Source organism: Melanerpes formicivorus, unplaced genomic scaffold (genome assembly GCF_026170545.1).
Source record: "Melanerpes formicivorus ecotype bairdi unplaced genomic scaffold, bMelFor1.0.p_v2 SCAF_19, whole genome shotgun sequence".
Classification (NCBI taxonomy): Eukaryota; Metazoa; Chordata; class Aves; order Piciformes; family Picidae; genus Melanerpes; species Melanerpes formicivorus.
This window is the reverse complement of record NW_027142371.1, coordinates 14015839-14043004: the sequence shown is the minus strand read 5'-3', so window position 1 is coordinate 14043004 and position 27166 is coordinate 14015839. Positions and strand designations below refer to the sequence as shown.

At 61.6% G+C, this 27166-nt stretch overlaps 1 protein-coding gene across 2 annotated transcripts in view; it reads right to left on the bottom strand.

The window, feature by feature from the left end:
• Positions 1-4711: 4711 nt before the first annotated feature.
• Positions 4712-27166, bottom strand: part of CTNNBL1 (catenin beta like 1) — a 62707-nt gene continuing 40252 nt past the window's right edge. The window contains exons 12-16 of one of the 2 annotated variants that reach the window (XM_068150179.1): positions 17812-17909; positions 16122-16206; positions 11164-11301; positions 10152-10224; positions 4712-4966 (exon numbers count right to left, since the gene is read on the bottom strand). In XM_068150179.1, the coding sequence (XP_068006280.1) occupies positions 4915-4966; positions 10152-10224; positions 11164-11301; positions 16122-16206; positions 17812-17909 (446 nt within the window). In that variant the 3' untranslated portion in view covers positions 4712-4914. The remainder of the gene's footprint in view (positions 4967-10151; positions 10225-11163; positions 11302-16121; positions 16207-17811; positions 17910-27166) is intronic. The other variant, XM_068150178.1, reaches the window with a different exon arrangement.

Here is a 27166-nt window from a genome sequence, read left to right as displayed (position 1 = left end):
TGCCTCGTCCCACGTGCGCGGTTGGTTCTGCTCGGGGCGGCACCAGCGTGGCAGCACCGTGCCTGTGACACCCCCACCTGTGCACCCACCAGGCTCCCAGGTGCCCTCCCATCTGCTGGGTGGCACAGGGAGCCTGTGGAGCTGGAGCTGGCAGCAGAGCTCTGAGCTGGATGAGAGGTTGGAAGGGTGAAGGGGACCTTGCCCCATCACTGACACCTCCCAGGGATTGCCTTGTTTGGGGCCCAGCAGGCCCCAGAGGGCAGCTGGGAGGAGCCACTCATTGTGGCTGGGGCACAGGGACTGTCCCCCAGTGACACAGCCCCAGCCTGGCACTCCCCAAAGACACCCAGAGCCAGACTGAACTGGGCCAGTCCTCCCTGGTGACCCCCAAATGCTGCTTGGTTCGTTCTGACACAGCCCAAGCGATGGCAGAGCTGCCCAGGCCCTGCACCCTCAGCTCCTGGCACCCAGAGGAGAGAACTCCCAAACCCCTTAGCTCCTGCAGAGCTGAGGCTGCCTCCTGCCTTACTTCGACACTCACCCTTTGGAGGCTCAGCCCAGGGGCACCCCGAGGCTCAGCAGCCCCCAACCCTAGGGCTCAGTGGGACGTTTGCTCTCTGCTCCCCATTGCCCCCACCCTGCCCACAGCCACTTTTGCCCCCAGTGCTGCCCCAGGGGCAGCTGGTCCCACCCCCCCCCCCGGCCCCACAAGCTGCAGGGTCACCCCCTGAGCCCTCCCCAAGGGCCGGGAGGCGACGCCGGCCCCCGCGGCTGCCGGGGAGAGCGGATTGGGTTGTTCATCTCTCTGACAGGCAGCACAGACACCCTCCACACTGATAGCCCAGCTCATTTCTGATCCTTGTTTAGAGGCTTGACAATGCCTGTATAAAAGGATTTCCTCCCAGAGCCCAAGTTTGACATTCCTGCGTTATTAGATTATTTGCAAAGCTCTGCGTGCGCGGCGGCAGAGCCAGCCTGCCGACAGCCTGCCTCCCAACCTGCCCCCCAGCCCAGCCCAGCCCCCACAGCACCCCCTGAAACCTCCCCCAGGGGAGCAGACAGCCCCCACACCCCCCAGCACCCAAACAGCCCCCCAGCACCCAAACAGCCCCCCAGAAATCAGCCCAGCAGGCAGGCAGCCTCGGGAGAAGGTGCAGGGCAGACGCAGCCCTGCCCAGCCCCAGCGGCTGCTAGGAGCAGGTCCCAGCACCACCGAGGGCTCCTGGTGCCCCTCCAGGTGGCATGGCCTGTTTGGAGTGGCACTGGGGCTGGGCAGATGGGATGGGCATCCCTGGGGCACAGAAGCCCACTGGCTCTGTCCCCCTTGCCCAGCTTGGGGACAGCTGCAGCCCCTTGTACCCAGCCCTCAGCCCTGGGGGTTGGTGGTGGGAACCTCCCCCCAGCACATAGAGCTTTGGGAGCCACAGGTCTCTTGCCCAGCCCCACAGAAGGGGATCCCAGAGCAGGGGATTCAGAAGAAGAATCACTTGAGGAGGATGACTTCTGCAGAGGAAGATTCTTGCCCACTCCCAGCCCATCAGCTCCTTCCTGCTGGGCACAACTCACCGGCAGCTCCCCGACGCAGAGGAGAGCTGGGGCAGGTTTCAGTCACTTGGGCAAGTTCCCTCTGCCCAAACCTTTAAGAACCAAAGACAGACAAATCTAACCCCCCCCCCCCCAAACCCCAAAAACCCACCCCCAAAAGCCCCACGCCTCCAGCCCTTCCCCCTCGGGTCAGTTACTGCCGAGCGAGGCGACCCGCAGGGCTTGCTGCAGCTGCGGCTTCGCGGCCAGCTCCGAGGCCAGCTCCGAGGCTGCCTCCCGGCACTCAGCGCAGCCAGGGCCTCGCTGCCGGCACGGCAGGAGCCGGCACGGCAGGAGCCACCCTCAGCCACCACCGTCGGCCCTCGTCCCCTGCTCGGGGAGCTGAAGATGGATCCAGAGGCGCGGTGCGGTGCCCGGGGAAGGTGCCCAGCTCCTGCCTCCCCGCCGGGACGGCAGCTCCCCTGCGGCGGCTGGGCTCAGGCAGCTCCCCCAGCGCTGCCTGCACCGGGGCCCTACCCCGCTGCCCACCACGGGGCTGCTCTCCTCATCCCTCTGCCGCCTCCTTTTCACACTGGCTGCCCCCAGGGTTCACCCCAGCAGATCCTGGCCTGGCCAAAGCCCACCGGGGTGAGCACAGAGCCCTGAGGCCCCAGGGACTGCCTCTCCCCCCTCCCTTGCTGCTCTGCCTCTTGCCCACTCCTGTGCTGGTGCTCAGCAGCCTCAGGCACCCGGTACCTAAGTGGGATCAGGAGAGGAGCTCACATCCCCTCCCTGGGGACCAAAGCCCCCCAGACCCCACCTCCCCAGGCCCTCTGCCAGGGGGTTGTGGGGTGAAGGGTGAGCTCCTGCTGCAGAACCCCCTCCCTTCTCCTGGAGCTCAAGTTTCCTGCCTCCCCAGCACCACAGAGCCTCATCCATCATGCTGCTTCTAATTAACTTCTAATTCCCCTCTTTAGTCAAATCTGTTTACAATCAGAGACAAGGAGACAGGGCCTGGTGTGCTGCACTCAGGTCTCTGCCCACACTCCACTGCCTCAGTGCCCAGCCTGGCACTGAGAATGGGCAGCAGCTGGGGCACCAGCCTCATGCCCTGCCTCAGCCCCACTGTCCAGCCTCTGCTCCTGCTCCCCAGGGCTGCCCTGGCCCCAGTCTGCCCTGGCAAGGGTTTGGCATCTCCCCACACTTGAGTTCCAGGGGTCTGGGGAGGAGCAGCTGAGGGAGCTGGGGGTGAAGGAGGCTGAGGGGAGACCTCCTGGCCCTGTACAGCTCCCTGAAAGGAGGTTGGAGCCAGGTAGGGCTTGGTCTTTTCTCTCAAGGAACAAGAGGCAACAGCCTCAAGTTGCCCCAGGGGAGGTTCAGGTTGGACATGAGGGACAGTTTCTGCCCCAAAGGGTCTCCAAGCTGAAGCAGCCTCCCAGGAGGCATTTTCACCCCACCAGACCCCACTGCAGGGTGCCCACACTGCAGGGTGCCCACACTGCAGGGTGCCCACACTGCAGGGTGCCCACACTGCAGGGTCCTGGCTCAGTGCTGCCATTGTGCCCCACAGAGCCCCCAGAGCTCAGTGCCCTGCAGCAGAGCAGCCCCAGGCCTGTGGCACAGGCAGTGACACCAGAGCAGGGACGGGACCTGAGGGTGCAGACCTCACCTCCTGCTCACACCCTTTGCAGAAGCACTCTCCAGACCCTCCCTGCCCCTTTTCCCCAGCTACCTGGCTCCTGCTTTCCAGCTGAAGCTGCTCCACAGTCAGTCCCCTTCCTGCTCTGCCTCAAGCCCTCCCTTCCCCTCAGCTTTTTCACACCCTGGGAGATGAGGAACAGCTGAGCCCAGCTCTGAGCCCACAGATCCCCCAGCCCTGTGGGGCAGGAAGGGCACAATCCCCAGGCTCAGGTGAAGCAGAGACTGAAACACAGCTGGGAGCTAAGCCACACACCCCACCCCACCCCCAAAAGCAGCTCTGAGGAAGCAGGCTGAGGAGAGGAGAAAGGAAGGAGGAATTCAAGCAACTCCTGCACCAGATGAGAAAGTGTTTGTGCAGCTTTCTGTGGCTGCTGAAGCCACAGCTTCCAGGCTGATCCCCTGCAGAAGAGCCTTTGATAGCACCAGGCCAGCAGAGCCAGGCAGCCATGACTGAAGGGAGCCTCTGAGCTTCCTGACAATGCATTTTTCTGGGGAGATAAAAAATGAATGCTGCCAGCATGCAAATCTCCCTAAATTAGGCAAGGCCCAGCCTGCTGGAGCTGTGTGCTGCTTGGTGCTGCCTGGCAGTGACTCCAGCAGAGGAAAGGATCTGTGTGTGTGGGAGGGGGCACAGTCTCAGTGCCTCCTCGGCCCAGCTGGAGCTGAGGGGCAGTGGGGTCTGGGGAGCAGCACCCAGAGCAGAAGGGCTCAGAGCAGGGAGCAGTCAAGCCACAGGCAAACCCCTGGGGCTCCCTGCAGCCCCCAGTGTGAGGTGCAGGAGGCTGCAGGAGGCTGCAGGAGGCTGCAGGAGGCTGCAGGAGGCTGCAGGAGGCTGCAGGAGGCTGCAGGAGGCTGCAGGAGGCTGCAGGAGGCTGCAGGAGGGAGGGGTGGGGAAGTTCCCTCTGCTGCTGCTGAGCTTATTGCTGCTGCAAGCTCCAGGCCCCAGCTCAGGAACCAGGACCCTCATTTTCTGCAGCAGGAGCACAGCCCAGGCCTTAACCCAAGTGCCAAGGCAGGTTTGGGCTTTTCACTGATTCCTTCCCTCCCTCCTGGCTCTGGGCTCACCCTGGGCAGGGTCACTCCAGCACCCCCTTGGGCCAGGGTGGGTGGCAGCCTGTGCCACCCCTGCCCCCATTCCAGCTCCCCTTTGGGAGGACCTGCCAGGCATGGCCAATGTGCTGACTCCCTGGGCCCCCTCTGCTGCTGCAGCAGACCTGAGCTGGCCTCCCCCAGCCTGCTCAGGCCAGCAGGGGTGGTGGCTGCACACTCATTAACAACCAGCCTGCACACAGCCCCCTGAGCTCTCTGGGGCTCCCCCTCCCACCTCTGCCCCCCACACTCTGTGCTGTCTCACACAGCAGCTTGGCTCCAGGGGGGGAAGGCAAACCAAACAGACAATGGAAACCCCTGAGCTGCCCTCCTGCCACCTCCCTGGCTGCCACCTCCCCTTCCCCCCCAGCACAGACACCAGAGCAGGAGCTACAAACCCCACAAAGCATCTTTAATACCTCCAACCCCCCCTCAGGAGCAGTTTCACAGAAACAGCTCTTGCATGGGGCAGGCAGGGCTGCAGGAGGGGGCAGCAGGAGCCACATCTCTGTGGGCAGGGAGGGGACAGCCAAACCCAGCACAGGGACTCTGCTCCTGAGCCCTCAGAAGTTCTCCAGCAGGTCCAGGATCCTCTTCTGCTCACTCTCCCGGAACTCCTGGTTCTTCCCATCCCCAATGTTCTCTGCATACTCTGTGGGGGAAAGCAGAGAGAGGACAGCCTTGGAGCAAGCTCCTGGGGAAGGACAGGCAGCTCCCCTTGCAGGTGCAGCCCCAGGCTGCTCCCCCCTGGATGGGGATTTGCTCAAGGAGCATCCCAGAGCTCTCCTCCTCGCCCCCAGGGTCAGAGCTCTGCACCACCAACATCTCCTGAGCCCTCCCTGGGAGCTTCTGCAGTCAGCAGGGCCTGAGCCTCTCCTAGCTGCTCTCTGGACTGGGCAGGGCCATCTCTGGCCCCTCTCAGCCCCATCTCTGGCCCCTCTCAGCCCCAGGGTTCAGCCCCTCCTGGACAGCCACTGGATCCCCAGGTCCCTTTAACACTGAGCATAGCCAGGAGGGGCTGAGGGCTCTTACCCAACTGTCCAACGTTCCTGGCCTGGCCTTGAACCTCTCTGCTGCCCAAGCACCCTGAGGGAGGATCTCTGGCAAGACCCAGCCCAGCTCCCCCACCTACCAGAGCTCTTCATGCAGCCTGAACCCCCAACCCCCTCCCTGCCTTCAGGCAGGGGCTACCAGAGCCTGACCAAGGCTTTGCCCACCCATGCCCACAGCCAAGCCACCAAACACCTCCACTGCTGCTCTCTTCCCTGGCACCCCCTGGGAGCTGGCAGCTCCCCTCCCCGTGGCAGCTCCCTCCCTGCTGTCACCACAACCTGAATGCTCAAAGATGCTTTCAAAAGAGACACAGAGAGCACAACAAAGGAAGGGAGAGAGGCAAAGGAAGGGAGAGAGGCAAAGGAAGGGAGAGAGGCAAAGGAAGGGAGAGAGGCAAAGGAAGGGAGAGAGGCAAAGGAAGGGAGAGCCTCTCCCTCCCCCTCCCCTCTCCCCCCCCCCCCCCCTTCCCCTCTCCCCCCTCTTCTCCTCTCCCCCTCTCCTCTCCACCCTCTCTCCCCTTCCCTCTCCCTCCTTCCCTCTCCATTCCCCTCTCCTCTCCTCTCCTCTCCATTCCCCTCTCCTCTCCTCTCCTCTCCTCTCCTCTCCTCTCCTCTCCTCTCCTCTCCTCTCCTCTCCTCTCCTCTCCTCTCCTCTCCTCTCCTCTCTCCCCCCCACCCCTCCCCCTCCTTCCCTGGGCCTCTGGGACAAATCCTGTTCACTCAGTGAAACAGCACCCAGAACCCCCCCCAAGCCCATCCCAGGGAAGCTGCCCCTGCCAGCACTTAACCAGAGCTCAGCAACTGCTGCAGCTGCAGCAAGAGCCCAGGATTGGTTTCTGCTCCATTAGCCAAAACACAATGGTTAGGGAGCAGTGAAAAATCGATGGGGAAGCACTGAGCCTGAGATGGATCCTGGGAAAGCTGCACAGCAGGGAGCATGGACCAAAGCCAGCAGAGTCCTCTCCCTTCCCTTCCCCTCCCCTCCCCTCCCTTCCCTTGTCCTCCTCTCCTCTCCTCTCCTCTCCTCTCCTCTCCTCTCCTCTCCTCTCCTCTCCTCTCCTCTCCCCTCCCCTCCCCTCCCCTCCCCTCCCCTCCTCTCCTCTCCTCTCCCCTCCCTTCCCCTCCTCTCCTCTCCCCTCCCTTCCCCTCCTCTCCTCTCCCCTCCCTTCCCCTCCTCTCCTCTCCCCTCCCTTCCCCTCCTCTCCTCTCCCCTCCCTTCCCCTCCCCTCCTGCTGGCTACCTGTGCTACCAGGCTTGGTTATCACATCACATCACCCCCAGGAGCCCCCCCAGCTCCCAGCTCCTGCTGTGCCCATCAGCTTCCCCAGAGGCAGCAGGGCTCTGGAGCTGGTCTCTCTGGGCAGGGGAGGAAGGCTGTGCTGTCCCATTCCAGGGCTGTGCATCACTGCCCAGAGAGCTCTGTGCCTCACCCCCCAGCATCACCACCCCCAATGAGAGAGGGAGAGCAAGAAGTGCCCCCAGAGAGCCACAGCAGCTGCCATGAGCTCAGTCTCCATGCCCAGAGCATGCCCCAGGCAAGGCTCAGGTGGCTCAGCCCTGCCCTTCCAAAGGAGAAGCCAACTGTGCCTTGCCAGCATTGCTTGGCCCTGCAGAGCCAGCTGCAGCAGCAGGGAGCTCATCCTGCCCTGTGCTCAGCACTGCTCAGGCCACACCTGCAGTCCTGTATCCAGCTCTGGGCTCCTCAGGTTAGGAAGGAGGTTGAGCTGCTGGAAGGTGTCCAGAGAAGGGCAAGAAAGCTGGGGAGGGGTCTGGGGCACAGCCCTGGGAGGAGAGGCTGAGGGAGCTGGGGTTGCTTAGCCTGGAGAAGAGGAGGCTCAGGGGAGACCTCATTGCTCTCTCCAACTCCCTGCAGGGAGGTTGGAGCCAGGTGGGGGTTGGGCTCTTCTGCCAGGCAGCCAGCAGCAGAACAAGAGGACACAGTCTCAAGCTGTGCCAGGGGAGGATTAGGTTGGATGTTAGGAAGAAATTCTTCCCAGCAAGAGAGATTGGCCCTGGGGATGTGCTGCCCAGGGAGGTGGTGGAGTCCCCAGCCCTGGAGGTGTTTAGGGAGAGCCTGGCTGAGGCCCTTGGTGCCATGGCTGAGCTGATCAGAGGGTGCTGGGGCAGAGGTTGGACTGGATGAGCTCTGAGGTCTTTCCCAAGCTGGTTAACTCTGTTCCATAAAGAGCCTCCAGTCCCTGCCTGCCCACCCCTCCCCCCAGCCCCCCCAAGGAAATGGCCTTGCTCCCTGGCTTGCATCAGAACCAATCCTGAGCAACCCCCCAGGGATCCATCAGCTGTCAGGTTGCCAGAGAAACATGGAGAATATGTAGGCCATAAAACTCCAGCTAAAGAGGCAGCAGCTCATTAGCATGCACAAACCCAGGACCCAGCCCTGAGCAGCAGCAGAGCAGGGAGCCACAGGCAGCAAACAGCCCAGCAAGGTGGGCAGAGCCCTGCAAGCTTTCCCAGCCCAGGCTCCAGGGAGAGCCCAGCCACCTGGCAGAGAGCTCCACAGACCCCAGGGCCCTGCTGGGAACCCCCAAGGAGTCCCCACCCAAAGACAGCCAACCCTGAGAGGCTTCCAGGGGCCACAAGCAAACTGCCCCCAAGCAGCCAGGCTGTGCCAAGGAGCAGCTCCTACAGAGGCAGCTGCTGAGGCCTCTCTCCCTCCTGCTGGAAGCTGCTGAAGCCACAGGGAGCCCTGGACCCTGACAAGCTCCAAGGAACCCACAGGGAGCCCTGGACCCTGACAAGCTTCAAGGAACCCACAGGGAGCCCTGGACCCTGACAAGCTCCAAGGAATCCACAGGGAGCTCTGGACCCTGACAGGCTCCAAGGGATCCAGGAGGAGCTCTGGACCCTGACAAGCTCCAAGGGATCCAGGAGGAGCTCTAGGCTCTGACTGGCTCCAACTTCCCCCAGCAGAGGCTGCAGAGGAGCTCAGTGCTGCTCCTGCCTGGCAGGGACCTGCTGGGCCCCCCTGCAGCCCCTCACCAGTGCCCACCACCACACTGAGTCCTGAGGGCACTGACAAGGGTGATGGCAAAGGTCTCTGCAAGCCCCAAGCCCTGGAGCCACCCCCTGCACTGTGGACAAGCCAGAGGTGGCCTCCTGGGGCACAGAAGGGGCCAGGGCTGAGTGCCTGCCACATGCCCACAGCTTGCAGGGCACAGCAAAAGCAGCAGGGAAGCTGCAGAGTGCAGGTCAGCATCTGCCAGAGGAAGGATCAGATGAGACCTTGCTGCTGCCACCTCTGGCTCAGTCTGGACAGGAAGGCACCAGAGACACCCAGGGGAGGGAACACAGCCAGGGGACTGTCACCCCCAGGGCCTTGGAGCCCTCTGCTCCTCCTTGGAGCCCCAGCACAGCTGTGTGCCACCCCCCAGGCTGGCAGTGGGCAGTGTGGGGGCAGGAACTGTCAGAGTTAAGAGCAGAAAAGATGCCCTGCCCAGTGCCCCAGGCAGCAGCAGGCAGCAGGCAGCAGCAGGCAGCAGGCACCTGCTGGCAAAGGGCAAGGGCCAGAGATGCCCTCCAGCTGCAGGGACCCCCCCAGCAGCAGGGACCCCCCCAGCAGCAGCAGGGACCCCCCCCCAGCAGCAGGGACCCCCCCCAGCTGCAGGGACCCCCCCCAGCTGCAGGGACCCCCCCAGCAGCAGGGACCCCCCCCAGCTGCAGGGACCCCCCCAGCTGCAGGGACCCCCCAGCTGCAGGGACCCCCCCCAGCTGCAGGGACCCCCCCAGCTGCAGCAGCCCCTCCTGAACTCCACCCCAGCAGCCCTCCCTCTGGGCCCTCTCTGCCCTGCCTGTGGGAGGAGAGGAAGGGGCTGGGATCTGCAGGAGAGCCAAGCTGCCTGCCCCTGCCAGAGCTGGGTGGGGGAGAGAGGGCCAGGAGGGCAGCACTGCCACAGCAAGCAGAGGCCCCTGGGGCTGCTGCCAACCTTCCTCTCTTCCCAGAGATGGAGGCCCCAGAGTGCCAGGCTGGAAGGGACCCCCCAGGGACCATCTGAGCCAGGCTCTCCAGGTGCTGGGAAGGAGGTGGCCCAGCAGCCTGCCAGGCTGAGCCTCCCAGCTGCCCCAGGACCCCACTGCTTCCCTTGGCAGATGATCCCAAATGTCCAACTGTTCTGATGGGGGAGCACCTTCACCTGGAGCCCAAAGTTCACTCCTGGAGTCCTCTCCCCTCACCCAGCCCAGCACAGGGCCCCCAGGACCCCCTGCTAAAGGACCCCCCCCCAGCTCAAGCTCAGCCCCACAGCTCAGGGGGCTGTGGGGACAGAGCCAGCCCCCAGGCCTGCCCTGTGCTGAAGGAGAGCAGGGCACAGCTCAGACAAGCACTGCTCTGGTCCAGCACAGGCATTAACAACAGCAAGCAGTGGTTCCAAGGGGGCTGCAGATCCCCCTGCAAAGCAGAGCTAATGCCATAATCCAGGGTAATCTGACACTAAGAAGGAGACAAACACACCATGGGCACTGCCACAGTGCAGCTGCTGGAGTGTGCAGCCATGGGAGTGCAGGAGGAACCTCCCCACTCCCCCCCAGCACTGACTCAGCAGCCAGTGATGCCCCAGGGCCAGCAGCAAGCAGCCTGCCCCAGCTCCAGGCTCACAGCTGCCTCCTACCAGGGGCCCCAGCAAGGCCCAGAGCTCCCAGCTGCAGGCAGCTGCTGCCCCAAGCTGCTCAGGGGGCCAAGGGGAAGGACAGGAAGGCTGCTCCTGCACAGTGATGGCCAAGCTGTGCCTGGCAGAGCTGAGGCAGGCACAGGAACAGCTCAGCTCAACTCACCCTTCAGGATGTGCCTGACAATCTTGATGGAGCTGCCTCTCATGTTGAGGATCTGGTGGACTCTCTGCCGAACCTGGGGGGGACAGAGGGGAAGCAAAGTCACCTGCTGCACTCTGGGCCTGCCACAGAGCCACAGAGCTGGCAGGGTTGGAAGGGAGCTCAAGGCTCAGCCAGCCCCAACCCCCTGCCATGGGCAGGGACACCTCACACCACAGCAGGCTGCTCACAGCCACCTCCAGCCTGGCTGCAAACACCTCCAGGCAGGAGGCTTCCACCACCTCCCTGGGCAACCTGTGCCAGGCTCTCACCACCCTCATGGCAACAACTTCTTCCTCACAGCCAATCTCAATCTCCCCACTTCTAGTTCTACTCCACCCCCCCAGTCCTATCCCTCCCTGACACCCTCCAAAGTCCCTCCCCAGCTTTCCTGCAGCCCCCTGCAGATCCTGGAAGGCCACAATGAGGTCTCCTCATAGCCTCCTCCTCTCCAGCCTGCACAACCCCAACTCCCTCAGGCTGTGCTCACAGCAGAGCAGCTCCAGCCCTCTGCTCATCCTTGGGAGTCCCTCTCTGGACACCTTCCAGCCCCTCCAGATCCTTCCTGGCACAGAGGCTCCAGCACTGGCCCCAGGGCTCCAGCTGTGGGCTCAGCAGAGTGGAGCAGAGGGGCAGAATCCCCTCCCTGCCCTGCTGGCCACACTTCTGCTGCAGCCCAGGCTCTGCTTGGCTCTCTGGGCTGCAGGTGCTCCCTGCTGGCTCCTGCTGAGCTTCTCCTCCCCCAGCACTCCCAGGGCATGTTCCCTTCCACTGCTCTCTGACAGGGCTCACCCAGGGCCCTCCCCCTTCAGCCTGGGGCCTCACCCAGGGCAGGCTGCAGGGCCTCAGCCCCCGCAGCCCCCTCCAAGCCTCCTCCTGTCCCCGGAGGGAGCCGCAGGGGCGCAGGAGGGGTCCTGCCCGTGGGGGAAGGCAGAGGAGGCCCTTCCCTGGGGCTGCCTTCAGGCCCTGTGCTCACCTGGGGGACGTTGGCATTGCAGATCTCTGCCATGATGTAGCAGATGAGCTGCAGGACGAAGAGGCCAGCGTCCAGGCGGCGCAGGTAGAACTCCTCCTCCATGTCGTCGTCGATGATCTCTCCCCTCCGCACCATGTCCTGCCAGGGCACACTCAGCTGGGGGGCTGCCCTCACAGGGCCCTCCCCAGCAGCTGCAGCTGGGCAGGGCTGGCACTGCAGAGCCTGCCAGTGAAAGGACAAACCCACTCTGCCCACCCCACGTGGCTTGAGCCTGAGCACACCAGGGACAGGGGCAAGCACCAGGCTTGGCAGGGTCTCACTGCTTGGACTCAATGATCTTTGGATGACCCCAAGCTGGGGGCAGGAGCTGATCTGCTGGAAGGCAGAGAGGCTCTGCAGAGGGACCTAGAGAGGCTCTGCAGAGGGACCCGGCCAGGCTGGGCAGAGGCCAAGGGCAGGAGACTGAACACATCCAAGTGCCAGGGGCTGCACAGTGGCCACAGCAACCCCAGGCAGTGCTACAGGCTGGGGGCAGAGTGGCTGAGAGCAGCCAGGCAGAGAGGGACCTGGGGGTGCTGGTTGATGGCAGGCTGAACATGAGCCTGCAGTGTGCCCAGGCAGCCAGGAGGGCCAATGGCATCCTGGCCTGCAGCAGGAAGAGTGTGGCCAGCAGGAGCAGGGAGCTCATTCTGCCCCTGGACACTGCACTGGTTAGGCCACACCTTGAGTCCTGTGTCCAGTTCTGGGCTCCTCAGGTTAGGAAAGAGGTTGAGCTGCTGGAAGGTGTCCAGAGAAGGGCAACAAAACTGGGGAGGGGTCTGGGGCACAGCCCTGTGAGGAGAGGCTGAGGGAGCTGGGGCTGCTTAGCCTGGAGGAGACTCAGGGGTGTCCTTCTTGCTGTCTACAACTACCTGAAGGGAGGTTGTAGCCAGGCAGAGGTTGGTCTCTTCTCCCAGGCAGCCAGCACCAGAACAAGAGGACACAGTCTCAGGCTGTGCCAGGGGAAGTTCAGGCTGGAGGTGAGGAGGAAGTTTTACACAGAGAGAGTGATTGCCCATTGGGATGTGCTGCCTGGGGAGGTGGTGGAGTCACCATCCCTGGAGGTGCTCAGGAGGAGACTTGCTGGGGTGCTTGGTGCCAGTTGGTGTCAGTTGGTTGGGTGGTGTTGGATGATAGGTTGGATGTGATGACCTTGAAGGTCTCTTCCAACCTGGTTTATTCTACTCTAAAGGTCTCCCCCAGCCCAACTGACTCCATGGTCAGCCTGGACTCTCACCCATGCTGAGCCTGGCTGGCAAGAGCTGGGAAGCACTGCCTGAGACACCCAAGCAATGCCAGGCCAGCTGCTGAGCTGCTGCCCCCTGCCTCGCTGCCCCCTGCCTCGCTGCCCCCTGCCTCGCTGCCCCCTGCCTCGCTGCCCCCTGCCTCGCTGCCTTCTCCTCTCCACAGCCTGCAATTCCTGAGCAGACAAACACCCACAGGGCAGACCCCTGACCCTCCAGACCCCCAGAGCAGGAAACAAAGCTGGGGTCTGCTCTGCACCCTGCTCCCAGCTGGGTCCCTGGCAGCAGAGAGGCAGCGGCCAGGCCAAGCAGCGCCAGGAGAGGCCAGGAGCAGCCTGCAGGGCCCTGCTCAGCCTGCAGTGGGATTTGTTTCTAAGCACAGCCACCCTCTGAATGCCAACCTGTCTGCCATCCAGCACCAAACAGCCACCCTTCCACTCTGCCTCCCTTTCCAAGCTGTCAAGGTGCTCACCTGCAAACGAGCACTCAGGTGCCATTTCTAATCTGCCAGCACTCCCTGCTGAGATGCCCCTCACTGATGGGAGAAGACAGCACTAAGATGGGCTTCTCTGAAGCTAAAATGAGCTTCTCCCACACTAATGAGGCAGGACTGACAGGCCTGGAGGTGTCAGCTAGAGCCTGGAAGCCTGCAGACAGAGGCTCTGCCACTGCTGTGCACAGATCACATCTGCTCTGCACAAAGGATCCTCCACCTCCTGCTCCCTCCTGCCCCACCAGCCACCCCCCTTCCCCAGCACACAGCACAGCTGGGCAGAGCAGAAGGCATGGGCACACATCACCTCCAGCACCCTGGCTTTAGAGGGAGGCCTCCAGGCCATCAGGGACAAGAAGGCTCCAAACAGCCACAGCACCACGAGCTCCACGGCTTGGCTCCTCCTTACCACCTCCTGCCTCTGCTGCTGGGCAGCAGCCATGCCCAGGAGCTGCTTTCAGACCACAGGCAGAGAGCTCAAGGGCACCACTAAGCTCCTGCTCAAAAAGGTCACAGAGGGGACAGCAACCCACACCTCCAACAGGAGAGGAGCAAGCAGAAGCCCTGGGGGAAGTCAGACTGCTGCAAGAAGGAGTGCCCAGGACCAGCTGCTTCCAGCTCACAGCCACCCCCCAGGAGCTGTGCCACCCACCCCCCAGGAGCTGTGCCACCCACCCCCCCAGGAGCTGTGCCATCCACCCCCCAGGAGCCTGGCCATCCACCCCCCCAGGAGCCTCTTCCACATGCAGGGGCTGCAGACCTCATGGTCTCTCAGAGTCACCACCATGCTCCTTGAAACCCAGCAGAGTCAGGACTGAGCCCTGGTCAGGTCACCGGGCTGGCAGGCATCCAGGTCACACCAAGGTGACCACAAAGCTCTCAGAGCCACACAAGAAACCATCAGAGGCCTCTGCTGTGGGCAGAGCTTTCCTCATTTCTGCCTTACAAGCAGAAACAACTTGAATTTGTGAGCTGAGCCAGCAGCCTGCAGGAGCTGCAAAGCTCACCCCGGTGGCTACGAAGCCCAGGATGGCTTCTGAGGCAGGAGAAAGGGAACAGCAGCTCCTGCTGAGCCTGAGCTCAGCCTCACCACCAGGAAAGGGCATCCACCTGAGGGCAGCTCTGACACCTACAGAGCCACCAGACTCAGCAACAAAGTTCAGAGCTCACCCCAGGAAAGCCTGAGGGGCAGCAGGGCCAACCCAGCCACACTCTAGAGCGGGGACAGGGTTTGTCCCTCTGCCCTCTGCCCTGCCCTAAGGACAGGTCCAGGCACTTTGGTCTCTCTAAACCCAGCTGAGGCCAACTCCAGGGGCAGCTCTCCAGCTCTGTGGCCACTGCTGCCACACTCAGAGCTCCAGCTCCCCCCCTCCAAGGCTGGGATGCCTTACCTGTACACAATTAGCATGTGATTTGTAAGTCATTACAGCACCAAGTGTCTGCTGAGAACATTTCACCCAACCAACCTGCTGAGCACAATTTGCTGTGCAACTATAAATACCTGAAACCACCTCCTGCCTCTTCCTGCCACTCTCAGAGACCAGGAAGGTTCCTGCTCCCCACCTCTCACCCCCACCCCCTGTCAGAGGCAAGGAAAAGCCAAAGGATGCTGCAGCATTTCCTACCAGGATTAAAGGATTGGAGAGTGGGGCAAGATGCTTCCTAGGTCTCATTAAATAAAGCCTCTGAGGAAGGGGCTAAGATGGGCACTGGGTGCTGGGGACAAAGGCTCTGTGGACTTCACTCCTGGGTTTCAATTGGAGCACCACCAAGTTCTGCCCCTCTGCTCTGCTCTCATGAGACCCCACCTGCAGCACTGCCTCCAGTTCTGGGCCCTCCCAGCACAAGAGCTGCTGGAGAGGGTCCAGAGGAGGCCATGAATTCTGGGGCTGTGCCATGCTGGGAGTGAGCCTCCACATCTGGTTTCACACAGCTGGTGCCCACCACCCTGCTCCTGTGAGCTGGTCCTGCCACATCCTGCTGAGCTCTGCCAGGACTGCAGAACTCAGCTCCACTTCCTCCAGCCACTGACTTGCTGGACACAGGAGAAGCAGCTGAGGCTCTGCAGCTCCTCTTCTCTTGTGCATCACTGAACATGAAGGGGTTAAATTCTACTAAGCAAAGAGCTTCTACACCAAGTTCTTCACATCCCCTTCACCCCTGCTCTGTGCTGGCTGCTTGCCTCAGGTGCTAGCACCAGGATCTCTTTGGGTGAAGACACACAGAGCAGCTCTGCACTCAGCCTTTCAGGCTCCAGAGCAGCTGCCCCTACACCACAGGAGCTGAGCCAGGACAATCCACTGGGGCTTGAGTTCCCAGCCCCACAGCCCAGCACTGAACTGTGAGGCAGAAATCATTTCTCGCTCTGTCCTGGGGACAAAGGGAGCAGAGAGGGAGCAGGAAGGGCTGGAGGTTGGTTTGCTCCAGGCCAGCATCCACTTGTGAAGCTGCAGCAGCACTGCTGAGCTCTGATGCCCTCAGCACTAGTCCCTGTGCCCAGAGGAAGGCCCTGGCAGCGGGCAGGCAGCTGTTCCTGTGCCTGGCAGGGGGCTGCAGCCCCCGCGGCGCTCGGGGCCATCGGCAGCGCTCAGCCTCACGCCCTGCTCAGGCTGACACCCATCAGCTGCAGGCAGCCAGCCAAGCTCCCTAGCAGCTCTGCAAGCTGCTTCCTGCCTCCTGCAGCTCCTCTCCTCCTAAAAGTCTGCTCCAGCTTCAGCTGCAAGAAGCTTGGTGTGGCAGCAGGGCTTGTGGCACTCAGACTGGCGGCTGGCTCAGGAGCCTTTGGCTGCAGCCTCCTCTCACTGGTCCGAATGGAGAGGCTCTCGCAGCGAGCAGGGCTCTGCAGAGCAGGGCAAGAGACCTCCCCATCATCATGTCATTGCCCCTCTGCACTCCACTCAGCCTCCACCTGCCAAAGCAAGCCAGGCTGCAGCCAAGGAGCCATGGGGGCCAGCTGAAGCTCAGAGCTAGGCCCTGCTCAAAACCTCCCTCCAAGGCAAGGCCAGGAGCACTCGCTGCAAGGAGCACTTCCCTGCAAGCTGGGGAGTGGGGCAACAAGAATGAAGGGGTAGGGGCAGAGGTATGATGCTCAGCAGAGTGACCTGCTGAGCCAGAAGTGCTGTGCAAGGTGCCAGGCCTGTGAGAGGTGCCAGAGACAGGAGCTGGCCAGCCCCCAGCAGTACCTACGTGCTTCTCGCCATCAATCTTCTTATCAGCTGCCTGCATCGCGTCAAGGTACTTAAAATACAGCTCCATCAGCCTATCGACCTGCAAGGGCAGAAGGGAGACACCTCAGCAAGGGAACAGAGCAATGCAGTCCCCTTGCATCCCTCATGCTGCTTTGCTCTCCTCCCAGCTGCAGCCTCCACAGCCTCACGGGCCGGAGCCTGTCCCAGGGTGGCGCGAGCGGGGCGAGCACGCTGGGACTGCAGGCACTGGGCTGTGAGCCCACATCCCAAACTGCCCTTGGCAGCTCCAGCTAGGAGGCAGCAGGCTGACCCACGTGCCCAGCTTGCCCTCTCTCCTGTGCCATGCTCCTGCAGCTCCCTGGTTCCCCCCCCCGCACCCCCCCATCCCTTTCTGTCCTTTCTGTGCACAGCCAAGGCCACGCTCGGTGCCTCTGGCACGGCTCTCCCGCTCCCCTCCGAGCTGCAGCAGGCAGCTGAGAGCCTGCCCAGTAAAACTTGCAACTGCTACAGCAGGGCATGAAAGCAAACCCCCCCCTTCAAACACAGCAGTGAGGAATGCCAAGGAAGTGGCATTTCCCCAGTGGGGGGATTTGCAAATCCCTTGGATTAGTGGTTTGCAGAGGCTGCTCCCCAGCTGTTTGCATTCCCCAGCACCGTGTCAATATTTGGGAAAGAACTTCCCAGAGTCAACACCACCGAAGTGACACATTCTGGAGAGGATGGGCACTGGTAAATGCCTGCTGGAGCAGCTCCTCAGCCCTCTACAGAAGAGCTCCACTGGAGGAACTGGTACTCCCAGAGCGCCCTGCTCCCGCAGAGCCAGCCCGAAGCAACCCCGCGGGAGGCGCTCAGCAGAGACACAGCCCAGGGCTGGCTGCTGCCACGTGCAGGAGGCTCCAGGAAGCAGCTGGGGTGCCAGGAGGATGAGCAGGGGGCTGGAGCACCTCTCCTAGGAGGACAGACTGAGGGAGTTGGGGTTGTGCAGGCTGGAGAAGAGAAGGCTCCCAGGAGACCTAATTGGGACCTTCCATGATCTGAAGAGGGCTACAGGAAAGCTGGGGAGGGACTGCTTAAGGTGTCAGGGAGGGACAGGACTGGGGGGGATGGAGCAGAACTAGAAGTAGGGAGATTCAGATTGGCTGTGAGGAAGAAGTTGTTCCCCAGGAGGGTGGTGAGAACCTGGCACAGGCTGCCCAGGGAGGTGGTGGAAGCCTCCTGCCTGGAGGTGTTTGCAGCCAGGCTGGAGGTGGCTGTGAGCAACCTGCTGTGGTGTGAGGTGTCCCTGGCCATGGCAGGGGGTTGGGACTGGCTGAGCCTTGAGCTCCTTTCCAACCCTGACAACTCTAATTCCATGATTTCAGAGGAAAGGAGGCAGAGGAGAAGGCAGCCTGCAGAGGAAAGGTCTCCTCACCCCTGTGCCATCCAACCTGCCTCCCCACAGCAGCGCCCAGCCCAGAGCCGCGGGGAGCAGCAACCGACCGCATGGTCCTTGAGCTCCCTTCCAACCCTGACAGCTCTGTGACTCTGTGCAGGGAGGGCCAAGCACCGAAAGCCTTCCCAGGCCCCCAGTCTGTGCTCCCAAGAGCAGTGAGGAGGGGAGCCGGGGGCAGGGAGCCCCCGCGGGGAGCCGGGGGCAGGGAGCCCCCGCAGGCAGCCGGCGGGCAGGGGCCGGCGCTCCGCTCACCTTCTCGCTGTCGTTCTCGGTGAATTTATTCAGCAGCCGTGTCCTCTGCTGCCCTCTCAGGTTTCGCAGGAGGGAGGCCAGGATGGAACAGACATGTTCTGGAGATACAAAATGGAAATTGCACGCTGAGCTGGGGGGAACAGGAGCTTATTTTCTCTGTAACATGCCATTAAATTTGCTCCCGGCGCTCCTGCGTGCGGCTGGCGATAAGCAGCGGCCTGGCTGCTCCCCAGCGCTGCCGAGAGGAGGATGAGCGGCGGCGAGCGGCGCCGGCAGCAGCCCTGACAGCTCCCCTCGGCTCGGCCCGGCCCGGCCCGGCCGGCGAGAGCTCCTCTGGCTCTGCCACACCAACCCTGCTCCTCCTCAGCCACCTGACAAAAGCACTTCGCACAAAGCCTGAACCCTGCTCCGGTTTGCTCCCCCCCAGCCTGGCACAGCTGCCCCAGTTTGTCCCCCCCAGCCTGGCACAGCTGCCCCAGTTTGCCCCTCACAGCCTGGCACAGCTGCCCCAGTTTGCCCCCCTCAGCCTGGCACAGCTGCCCCAGTTTGTCCCCCCCTAGCTTGGAACAGCTGCCCCAGTTTGCCCCCCCCAGCCTGGCACAGCTGCCCCAGTTTGCCCCCTCCAGCCTGGCACAGCTGCCCCAGTTTCTCCCTCCAACCTGGCACAGCTGCCCCAGTTTGTGTCCCCCCCCCCCCAGCTTGGCACACCTGTCCCAGTTTGCCCCCCTCCCCAGCCTGGCACAGCTGCCCCAATTTGCCCCCCCCCCCCAGCCTGGCACAGCTGCCCAGCAGCACAGGCTGCTCCTCTTGGCCCCTCCACCCCAGCTGGAGGCACCTCCTGCTGCCTCCTCCCCTGGGGCCGAGAGGGCTCCTGGCCAAAGCCTGCACTGTCCCTCTGATGTCCTTTTGGTCAGCACAGAGGGGACAGTTGCTGAGAGAGGAGAGCCTGAGCCAGGAGCAACTGTGCCAGGGCCCAGCTCCTGCAGGGACTGAGCTGGAATTAGCCAGAGGGAAACCCTCAGCCAGACACTTCGTCTGACAGAGATCCCAGGGTGGGGGGAACACAACTGTGCCCTAACAAACCAGCAGGGACCACAAAGAGGTCTCCTGCAGCTCCTCAGCTGCACTGAGGGCCACATTCCACAGCACAACACCTGGAGCCAAGTGGAAAGTCAACGCTGGGCACATGAGAGCCACCCAGGCAGTGCCCAGCCACAGCCTCCCTCTGACAGGTGACTCAGCCGAGCTCCCTGACCCCACAGGAACGCTGCTGTCCTCCTGAGGAGCAGGACTGAGCTCTGAGGACTTCTGCAGGAGCATGGGTGCCCACCAAAGCAGGCAGGCTGCTGCCAGAACCTCCTCCTGAGCTCCCCTCCCAGCACAGCCCAGACACCACCACACAGAGCCCCAGATCCTGGCAGCGCCTCAGAGCAGAGCCCTCAGCTCCCTGGGAGCCACAGAGCAGCTGCAGCTCTCCATGCAGGGGGGCTGACACTTCTCTCCCCACTGCTCTCTGGCTGTGCCAGCCTTCAGTGGAGTGCCAAAGCAAGTGCTCCTCTTGCTGGATCCTCTCTGCTGTGTATAAGACCCCAGTGGGCTTCAAACACTCCAAGCCAGGCTCTCAAGCTGCCACTCTCATGCTCTGGCTCCTTCTCCTTTTGCCCATGAACAGATTTCAGGGGGCAGGAACCAACCCACCTCTGGGAGCCAGGGCAAGGAACCTGGGGAAGTGTCCAGCCTCCTCTCCCTGGGAATGGGAAGTGGGGTGGCCACAGGGCCACCATTCTGCACCCCTGGTGCCCCAGGGGCTGAAAACCCTTTGCAGAACAGATGCCAAGCCCAGAAACGCTGCTGGCAGCATCAGAGAGGGCATGGCTTTAACATGGGGCCACAAAACCCAGCAGAAAGGCACAGAGCAGCAGGAGCTTCCCTCCTGTGCCAGCCCACGTGGTGCTGCTGCTGCCTGCCCTCAGCCCTGCACTGGCACAGACCTCGTGGCTGAGGTGCATCAATCCATCCAGAGCTGCAGCTTCTCCAAGGTGTCCTCACTGTGCTCTTGCTGATTCAGACAGGACAGCTAACAGCCACAAGCTGTTCCTGCCCCTCAGTGGTGGGCAGAGAAGGGGCATCAAGGGTTTATTCCAGGGTGTCAGGGAGGAATAGGACTGGGGGGGATGGAGCAGAACTAGAAGTGGGGAGATTGAGATTGGCTGTGAGGAAGAAGTTCTTCCCCAGGAGGGTGGTGAGAGCCTGGCACAGGCTGCCCAGGGAGGTGGTGGAAGCCTCCTGCCTGGAGGTGTTTGCAGCCAGGCTGGAGGTGGCTGTGAGCAACCTGCTGTGGTGTGAGGTGTCCCTGCCCATGGCAGCGGGTTGGAACTGGCTGAGCCTTGAGCTCCCTTCCAGCCCTGACAGCTCTGTGAGGTGCAGGCATCACCTGGCCTTCCCAGAGGAGCCCAACACAGCCTCTCCCTGTCCAAGACAGAAGCAAAAGTAGAACAACCACCCTGACAGGTCTAAGATCTGTGCTGTCCAGAGAGGAGAAGGCAACCTGCAGGGGAAAGGGCTCCTCACCCCTCTGCATCCACCCTGCAGAGGAAAGGGCTCCTCACCCCTGTGCCATCCAACCTGCAGAGGAAAGGGCTCCTCACCCCTGTGCCATCCACCCTGCAGAGGAAAGGGCTCCTCACCCCTGTGCCATCCAACCTGCAGGGGAAAGGGCTCCTCACCCCTGTGCCATCCACCCTGCAGGGGAAAGGGCTCCTCACCCCTGTGCCATCCACCCTGCAGGGGAAAGGGCTCCTCACCCCTCTGCCATCCACTCTGCAGAGGAAAGGGCTCCTCACCCCTGTGCCATCCACCCTGCAGAGGAAAGGGCTCCTCACCCCTGTGCCATCCACCCTGCAGAGGAAAGGGCTCCTCACCCCTGTGCCACCCACCCTGCAGGGGAAAGGGCTCCTCACCCCTGTGCCATCCAACCTGCACCCCACAGCAGCGCCCAGCCCGGAGCCAGGGCGAGCAGGAACCCGCTGCACCGGGCTGAGAAGCACAAGCAGGAGCAGGGTGCTTGCAGGGAGCTCCTGCACTCCCCCTGCCAGCTCAGGTGTCTGTGGGAAGGGGAAGTCAAGCTGTTGGTGGCTTTGTGCCGTCCCCCCCCCGGCTCCCTCTCCCCGTGGCCGCCCTCCCCAGGGCCGGTGGTGGGGCCGGGCGGCAGGCGGAGCGGCTGCACGCACCGAGCCCATTTCATTAGCTCCTTATAAATGTGGCTGCCTCAGAAAACAGATTTCTGCCCGAGGTGGTGTCAATTTTTCACGGAGCAAGGAGATTGGGAGAGCTGCTGGCAGGAGGAGCAGGCAGATAACAGGTTTATCGGGCGGGCAGGCTCTGTCAGCCCGGCGCGGGGGGTGAAGGATGGCTCGGGGGCTCGTGGCAGCTCCCCGCTGCACGCAGGCAGGCAGGCCACAGGAAAGCAACACCAAATTAAGTGGCTGCATTAAAAAGGGGGAAAAAAAAAAGGTTGTAAAAGAAAAAAAGAGAAGGAAAAAAGGAGAAGAAGCCTCCAAGAAGCCCTTGCAAGAGCCTATCGAGGTGGAGAAAAAGGAGGAGGAGGAGACGAAGCCTTTCCTGTCTTCAACCCCAAGCCAGCAGCTGGCTTGCAGCCCTGCAAGCCTGGATTTCACACCATGTTTTGTCCCCCCCTCCCTCCCAAACCTTCCCCTTCTCCCAAGTGTTGACACAGTGTTTGAGCAGCAATATTCCCCCTGCTGATAGATCTTCATTGGCTGCTTCTCTCCCTCCCTCCCCCCTGCTCCACCACCACCACCACCCCGGTGCTCCTCTCTCAGGCAATGTATTCCAGCCCTCACTTCTGCCTTTTCTTTCCCACCCCCCCCCTCCCCTCTCCCTCTGCTGCTCAGGCACAGGGATTTATCTGCTTTATCAATAAACTGTTGAAAAAGTCCTGAGAAGTCTGAAGGAGCTGACACAGGCTTTTTGAGGAGGAGGTTATGCTTTCAATAGATCACTGCAGGAAAAAACCCAGGGAATGTTTAGCTGCCTGCTCCAAAGCATTCAAAAGGAATATTTGACAGCCAGATTCTGAGCTCCACCTGGTTTACAGCAGCTTGCTGAAAGGACTCTGCCCTGATGTGTTTCATGTCTCCCCCCCAACAAAACCCACAACTGGTTCTCCCTCCCCCACCAATCACAGCCTGGGCTGCAGCGGAAGTGTGGCCAGCAGGGCCAGGGAGGGGATTCTGCCCCTCTGCCCTGCTCTGCTGAGACCACAGCTGGAGCTCTGGGGCCAGTGCTGGAGCCTCTACTACAGGAAAGGTCTGGAGGTGCTGGAAGGTGTCCAGAGCAGGGCCAGGAGGAGGAGCAGAGGGCTGGAGCTGCTCTGCTGTGAGCACAGCCTGAGGGAGTTGGGGTTGTGCAGGCTGGAGAGGAGGAGGCTATGAGGAGACCTCATTGTGGCCTTCCAGGATCTGCAGGGGGCTGCAGGAAAGCTGGGGAGGGACTTCTGAGGGTGTCAGGGAGGGATAGGACTGGGGGGATGGAGCAGAACTAGAAGTGGGGAGATTGAGATTGGCTGTGAGGAAGAAGTTGTTTCCCAGGGGGGTGGTGAGAGCCTGGCACAGGCTGCCCAGGGAGGTGGTGGAAGCCTCATGCCTGGAGGTGTTTGCAGCCAGGCTGGAGGTGGCTGTGAGCAACCTGCTGTGGTGTGAGGTGTCCCTGCCCATGGCAGGGGGGTTGGAACTGGCTGAGCCTTGAGCTCCCTTCCAGCCCTGACAGCTCTGTGATTCTACTCTGCCTTGGTGAGACCTCACCTGGAATATTGCATCCAGCTCTGGGCTCCCCAGTTCAGGAGGGACAGGGAGCTGCTGGAGAGAGTCCAAGAGAGGCCATGAGGATGCTGAAGGGACTGGAGCACTGCTGGTGAGGAGAAGCTGAGAGCCCTGGGGGTGTTTAGTCTGGAAAAGAGAAGACTGAGGGGGATCTGATCAATGTCTATCAGTAGCTGAGGACTGGGGGTCTGGAGGGAGGGGACAGGCTCTGCTCACTTGCTCCCTGTGACAGGACAAGGGGCAATGGATGGAAACTCCAACACAGGAGGTTCCACCTCAACATGAGGAGGAACTTCTGCACTGTGAGGCTCCCAGAGCCCTGGAGCAGGCTGCCCAGAGAGGTTGTGGAGTCTCCTTCTCCAGAGACTTTTCAGCCCTGTCTGGATGTATTCCTATGCTGAATTCTATGCTCCTGCTCTGGCAGGGGAATTGGACTGGAAGATCTCCAGAGGTCCCTTCCAACCCCTACCATCCTGTGAGCCTGGGGCATGGGAAGGTTCAGAAGTTCCACACAACCCCCTGGGGAGCTGGAATCCAAGCCCTGAGCTGGGCAGGACACCAAGCCCTCTGCCTGGGCTGAGGAGGTTCCCTCCTGTGATGCAGCACAGGAACCTGAGCTGAGGGAAATGCAGCTCTGGGCCCAGCCCCGTGGCTCTTCCATATCCCTGCTCCCTGCCACATTCCAGAGGCTTGGGGGAGGGCAACAAACCAAGGTGGCAGAGTGAAGCTGTGATCAAACAGGCTGCTGCCCTCCCAGGTGTTCCCTTCAGAAGGCACCAAAGGCAACCATGTCCTGCTGGGGTCAGGCAGTGACAGCTCTTCATCAGCCCAGTGCCCTGGGGCTGCCCTTCCCCTTCTCCCTGCCCAGGGAGCAGGAATGGTCACCCTGAGGTTGCTGCCCTGCAGTAAGAGTTCAAGGACTCAGATTGTGCTGACCTGGCCATGGGGGCTGCTGCTGCTGCTGGTCTCTGAAGGATGCAGAGCTGAGCACCTCCAGAAGAAGATCCTTGACTGCTAGAGGGGAAGAGGCAAAAGCCCAGCAGCAGGAATTCTCATCTGGATGTTGGCTGAACTAATTCTCAGGCTGCCAAATGAAGCATTCCTAAGCAAAAGTGACAGCTGAGCCAGGAGAAGGTGTTCAAATGAAGATGAATTGGACAGGAAGCCTTTTAGAGCTCATTAGAGCCTCCAAGGGAGCAAAACTGGACTGCAAAGGCAAGAGCAGGAGAAGGTCCAGCCCCTCACACCAGTCAGGATCCCTTCACTCCAGGCTCATTCCCCAGACTTTGTGTTTTCTCCTGCTTCAGCTCACTGAGGCTCTTCAAGAACCTCAGGTTAACATCCAACACCTAAGTGGTGCTGCAGGAAAAGCACTGCCAAGAGCCTCATGGTCACTGGAGACAAGCTGAGCCTCAGCTCTGCCACAGGAGACATCCCAGAACACAGCCACTGGTGCTCTGATTCAGCTGAGCACTGACATCAGCTCCAAGCCTTGCCCCAGCCCTGCCAGGCCACCACCAGCCCATGGCCCTCAGCACCACAGCTCCAAGGCTCTGAAACCCCTCCAGGCTTGGGGACTCCTCCACTGCTGAACCAGGCCTGGACAACCCTCAAGGGGAAGGAATTGCTCCTCATGGCCAACCTAAACCCTCTCTGGGGCAGCTTGAAGCCACTTCCTCTTGTGCTGAAGGTCCATCTGCCCCCCAGCACCCACCAAAGGCAGCAGCATCTCAGCTCCCTGGCAGCACCCAAGGTGGGACCTGGCTAAGGCCACTCCACCACCTCACAGAGCCCCACAGGACACAGGTCCCACAGCATGCAGCTGCTTCTCTTCAGGGCTGCCCAAGCTGGTGGGATCCTCACAAGCCCTCTGACCCCACAGACACAGGGGAACCCTAAACCATTTGGGATGTGAGGAACAAGTTCTGCAGCAGCAGGCTGGTGGAACACTGCCACAGGGAGGGAGCTGAGCTCCCACCCTTGGGGACATTCGAGGTGAGGCTGGAGAAGGCTGTGAGCAAGCTGCTGCAGGGGAGGTTGTCCCTGCTGAGGGCAGGGGGGTTGGGCTGGGTGGCCTCTGGGAGCTCCCTTCCACCCCAACCCCTCCCAGGATTGATTCTGTTTCTGTTTGCAGCTGCAAAACGTTTGGTTGGAGCTGCTTCACTGCCTCAGGGAAGAGGAAATCGCTTCAGAGGAGATTTTTTTCCTCCCAAACCTAATGCCCTCAGAAGTGTCTCAATGATCTGCACCAAGTCAGGCAGAATTCAAGAGCAGGCAGTGTGCAGCCAGCCAGCAGCAGCAGCCTGGTCTTCAGGCTCAGATCATCCATAAAGATGGTTCAGAACTTCTCCCTTTCTTCTCTCCTAATTACCCCTGTGCATATAAAGCACAAATATCTGCAGCTGGGATTGAGATGGCTCCCAGGCTCCCTGGAGGCCAATCAGTCTCCAGCCCTGCCAGTGTTTAAGCTGCAGCTAACCAGCACTGCCCCCTTCCCTGGGCTGGCTCTTCAGAAGCAGAGAGGAAACACATTCCAGAGGAGTTCTTTTGCTCCAATCTCATTGGGATTAGAGATTCCTGCACTAAAGAAGAGCTGGCAGAGGTCCCACCAAGGGGCTTCCCCCACCAGGGGGGTTGTTAGCCTGTCACCTTCAGAGCATCACCCTGGAGACAGGAAAATAAACAGCCCTTGGTAAGCTCCCCCTCACCCCCAGCCAAGGGCAGCATTTCCCCCACCGTGAGCAGACCCTGAAGGAGAGGTTCTGTGCTCCAAGGACAGAGCAGCAGCTGCCCAGAGAGGAGGCCCTGCAGCTGCCCACAGCTCCAGCCCCTCAGCCCCCACTGGTGCTGGGCCCCCCCCCCAAGCCAAAGGGACACCCCCAAGGAGTGGAGGAGCAGAAGCCTGGAAGGCAAAGCTCCTGGCAGAGCTGGTTGGAGCTTCAGTAGGGCTCTGCCTCGCTCAGCCAGAGCCAGGCTCCAGGCTTGGCAGCCTGCTAAAGAGCTCAGAGAGTCATGGAGTGGTTTGGGGTGGGAAGAGACCTTAAAAAGCAGTCTTCCAGTACCTGAAGGGGGCTACAAGAAAGCCAGAATGGGACTTTAGACAAGGCCTGGAGTGCTAGGGAGAGGGGGGATGGATGGAAGCTCAAGGAGGGGAGATTGAGACTGGAGATTAGGAAGAAATTCTTTGCAGTGAGGCTGGGGAGACTCTGGCACAGGCTGCCCAGGGGGGCTGGGGCTGCCCCCTCCCTGCAGGTGTCCAAGGCCAGGCTGGGAACACCGCCAGAAGCAGGAGGGCCTGACCCTAGAGGCAGCTGGGCACAAGCTCCTGCAGCCCCCTGGCTGAGGCCTGGAGCAAGCTGTGCTGCTGGGAGGTGTCCCTGCCCATGGCAGGGGGCTGGAGCTGGCTGAGCTTTGAGGTCCCTTCCAAGCCAACCCATTCCATGAACCTAGGAGTCTTGGCAGCCTCTCTGCCAAGGGCAGGGACACCTCCCAGCAGCCCAGGCTGCTCAGAGCCTCCCCCAGCCTGGCCAGCACCATGCAGCCCTGGCACCTGAGGCCATGGTGGTGCTGTGGGGAGGTCTGGGCTCCCTGCTCTCAGAAGGCTTTTCCAACCCAAACAGTTCTCTGGTGCTGTGACCAGGAGCCCCCCAGCTCTCAGAGGGAGCCCAGCCCCCCACAGCTGCTCCACTCCCCCCCTGCCCCCCCTGTGACTGCTCCCCTGGCACAAGAGGCTTCTGCCAGCTCCTTGGTCACTGAGTTGCTTGGCTGGGAGCTGTCTGTCAGCAGCCTGAGCACAGGGAGAAGTTTGTGCAGGAAAAGAAGCCAGGAGAAGCCTGCTGCAAGTCTCCTTGCTGAGAGCTGGGGAAGGGACAGACAGAGAGGAGCCATGTGCCCAGGAGGGTCACAGAGGACACTGGGCAGGCCAGGCAGTGCCCATGGTGTCACTGGGGGGAGCCTGGGCACTGTGCAGCTGGCAGCAGGCTGAGGCAGGCTGCAGGGGAGCCCAGCTCCACGTCTCAATTAGCTCCAGCATTAAGGATTCAGGCCCTCACCTGCCCAGGGAGGCACAGCCAAGGGAATTGCACTTCCCACCACAGTTTGTTTTACCAGAACCAACTCCTGGGCTCAGCTCCACGTCCTCTGAGCAGCAGCAAGGTGAAGCTTTGCTTCCAGGGCTGCCTGCATGGACCTCTCCCTCCTCCCCCTCCAGAGGAGCAGATTTGCCTTTTCCCTGTCACAGCAGCAGCCAGGACCTGACCCTGGCTGGGCTTCCCACTCCTCCCAGCAGCCAAGGTCACAGACAGAAGTCATCTGCAGCCTCCAGATGAAGCAGAGGAGACACAGATGAGCTCACTTGCCCAAAGTGAGCAATGAAGTCAGAGACATGAGCCACAGCCCCAGACCTCTCTCTGCCCAAAGCAGCTCCAGCTAAGAATTAACCTTCCCCAGTCCCACACTGCAAATGGAGGTTCCAAACACCCCCTGAACCCCCAAAGCAGGGAGGCTGGGGTTCA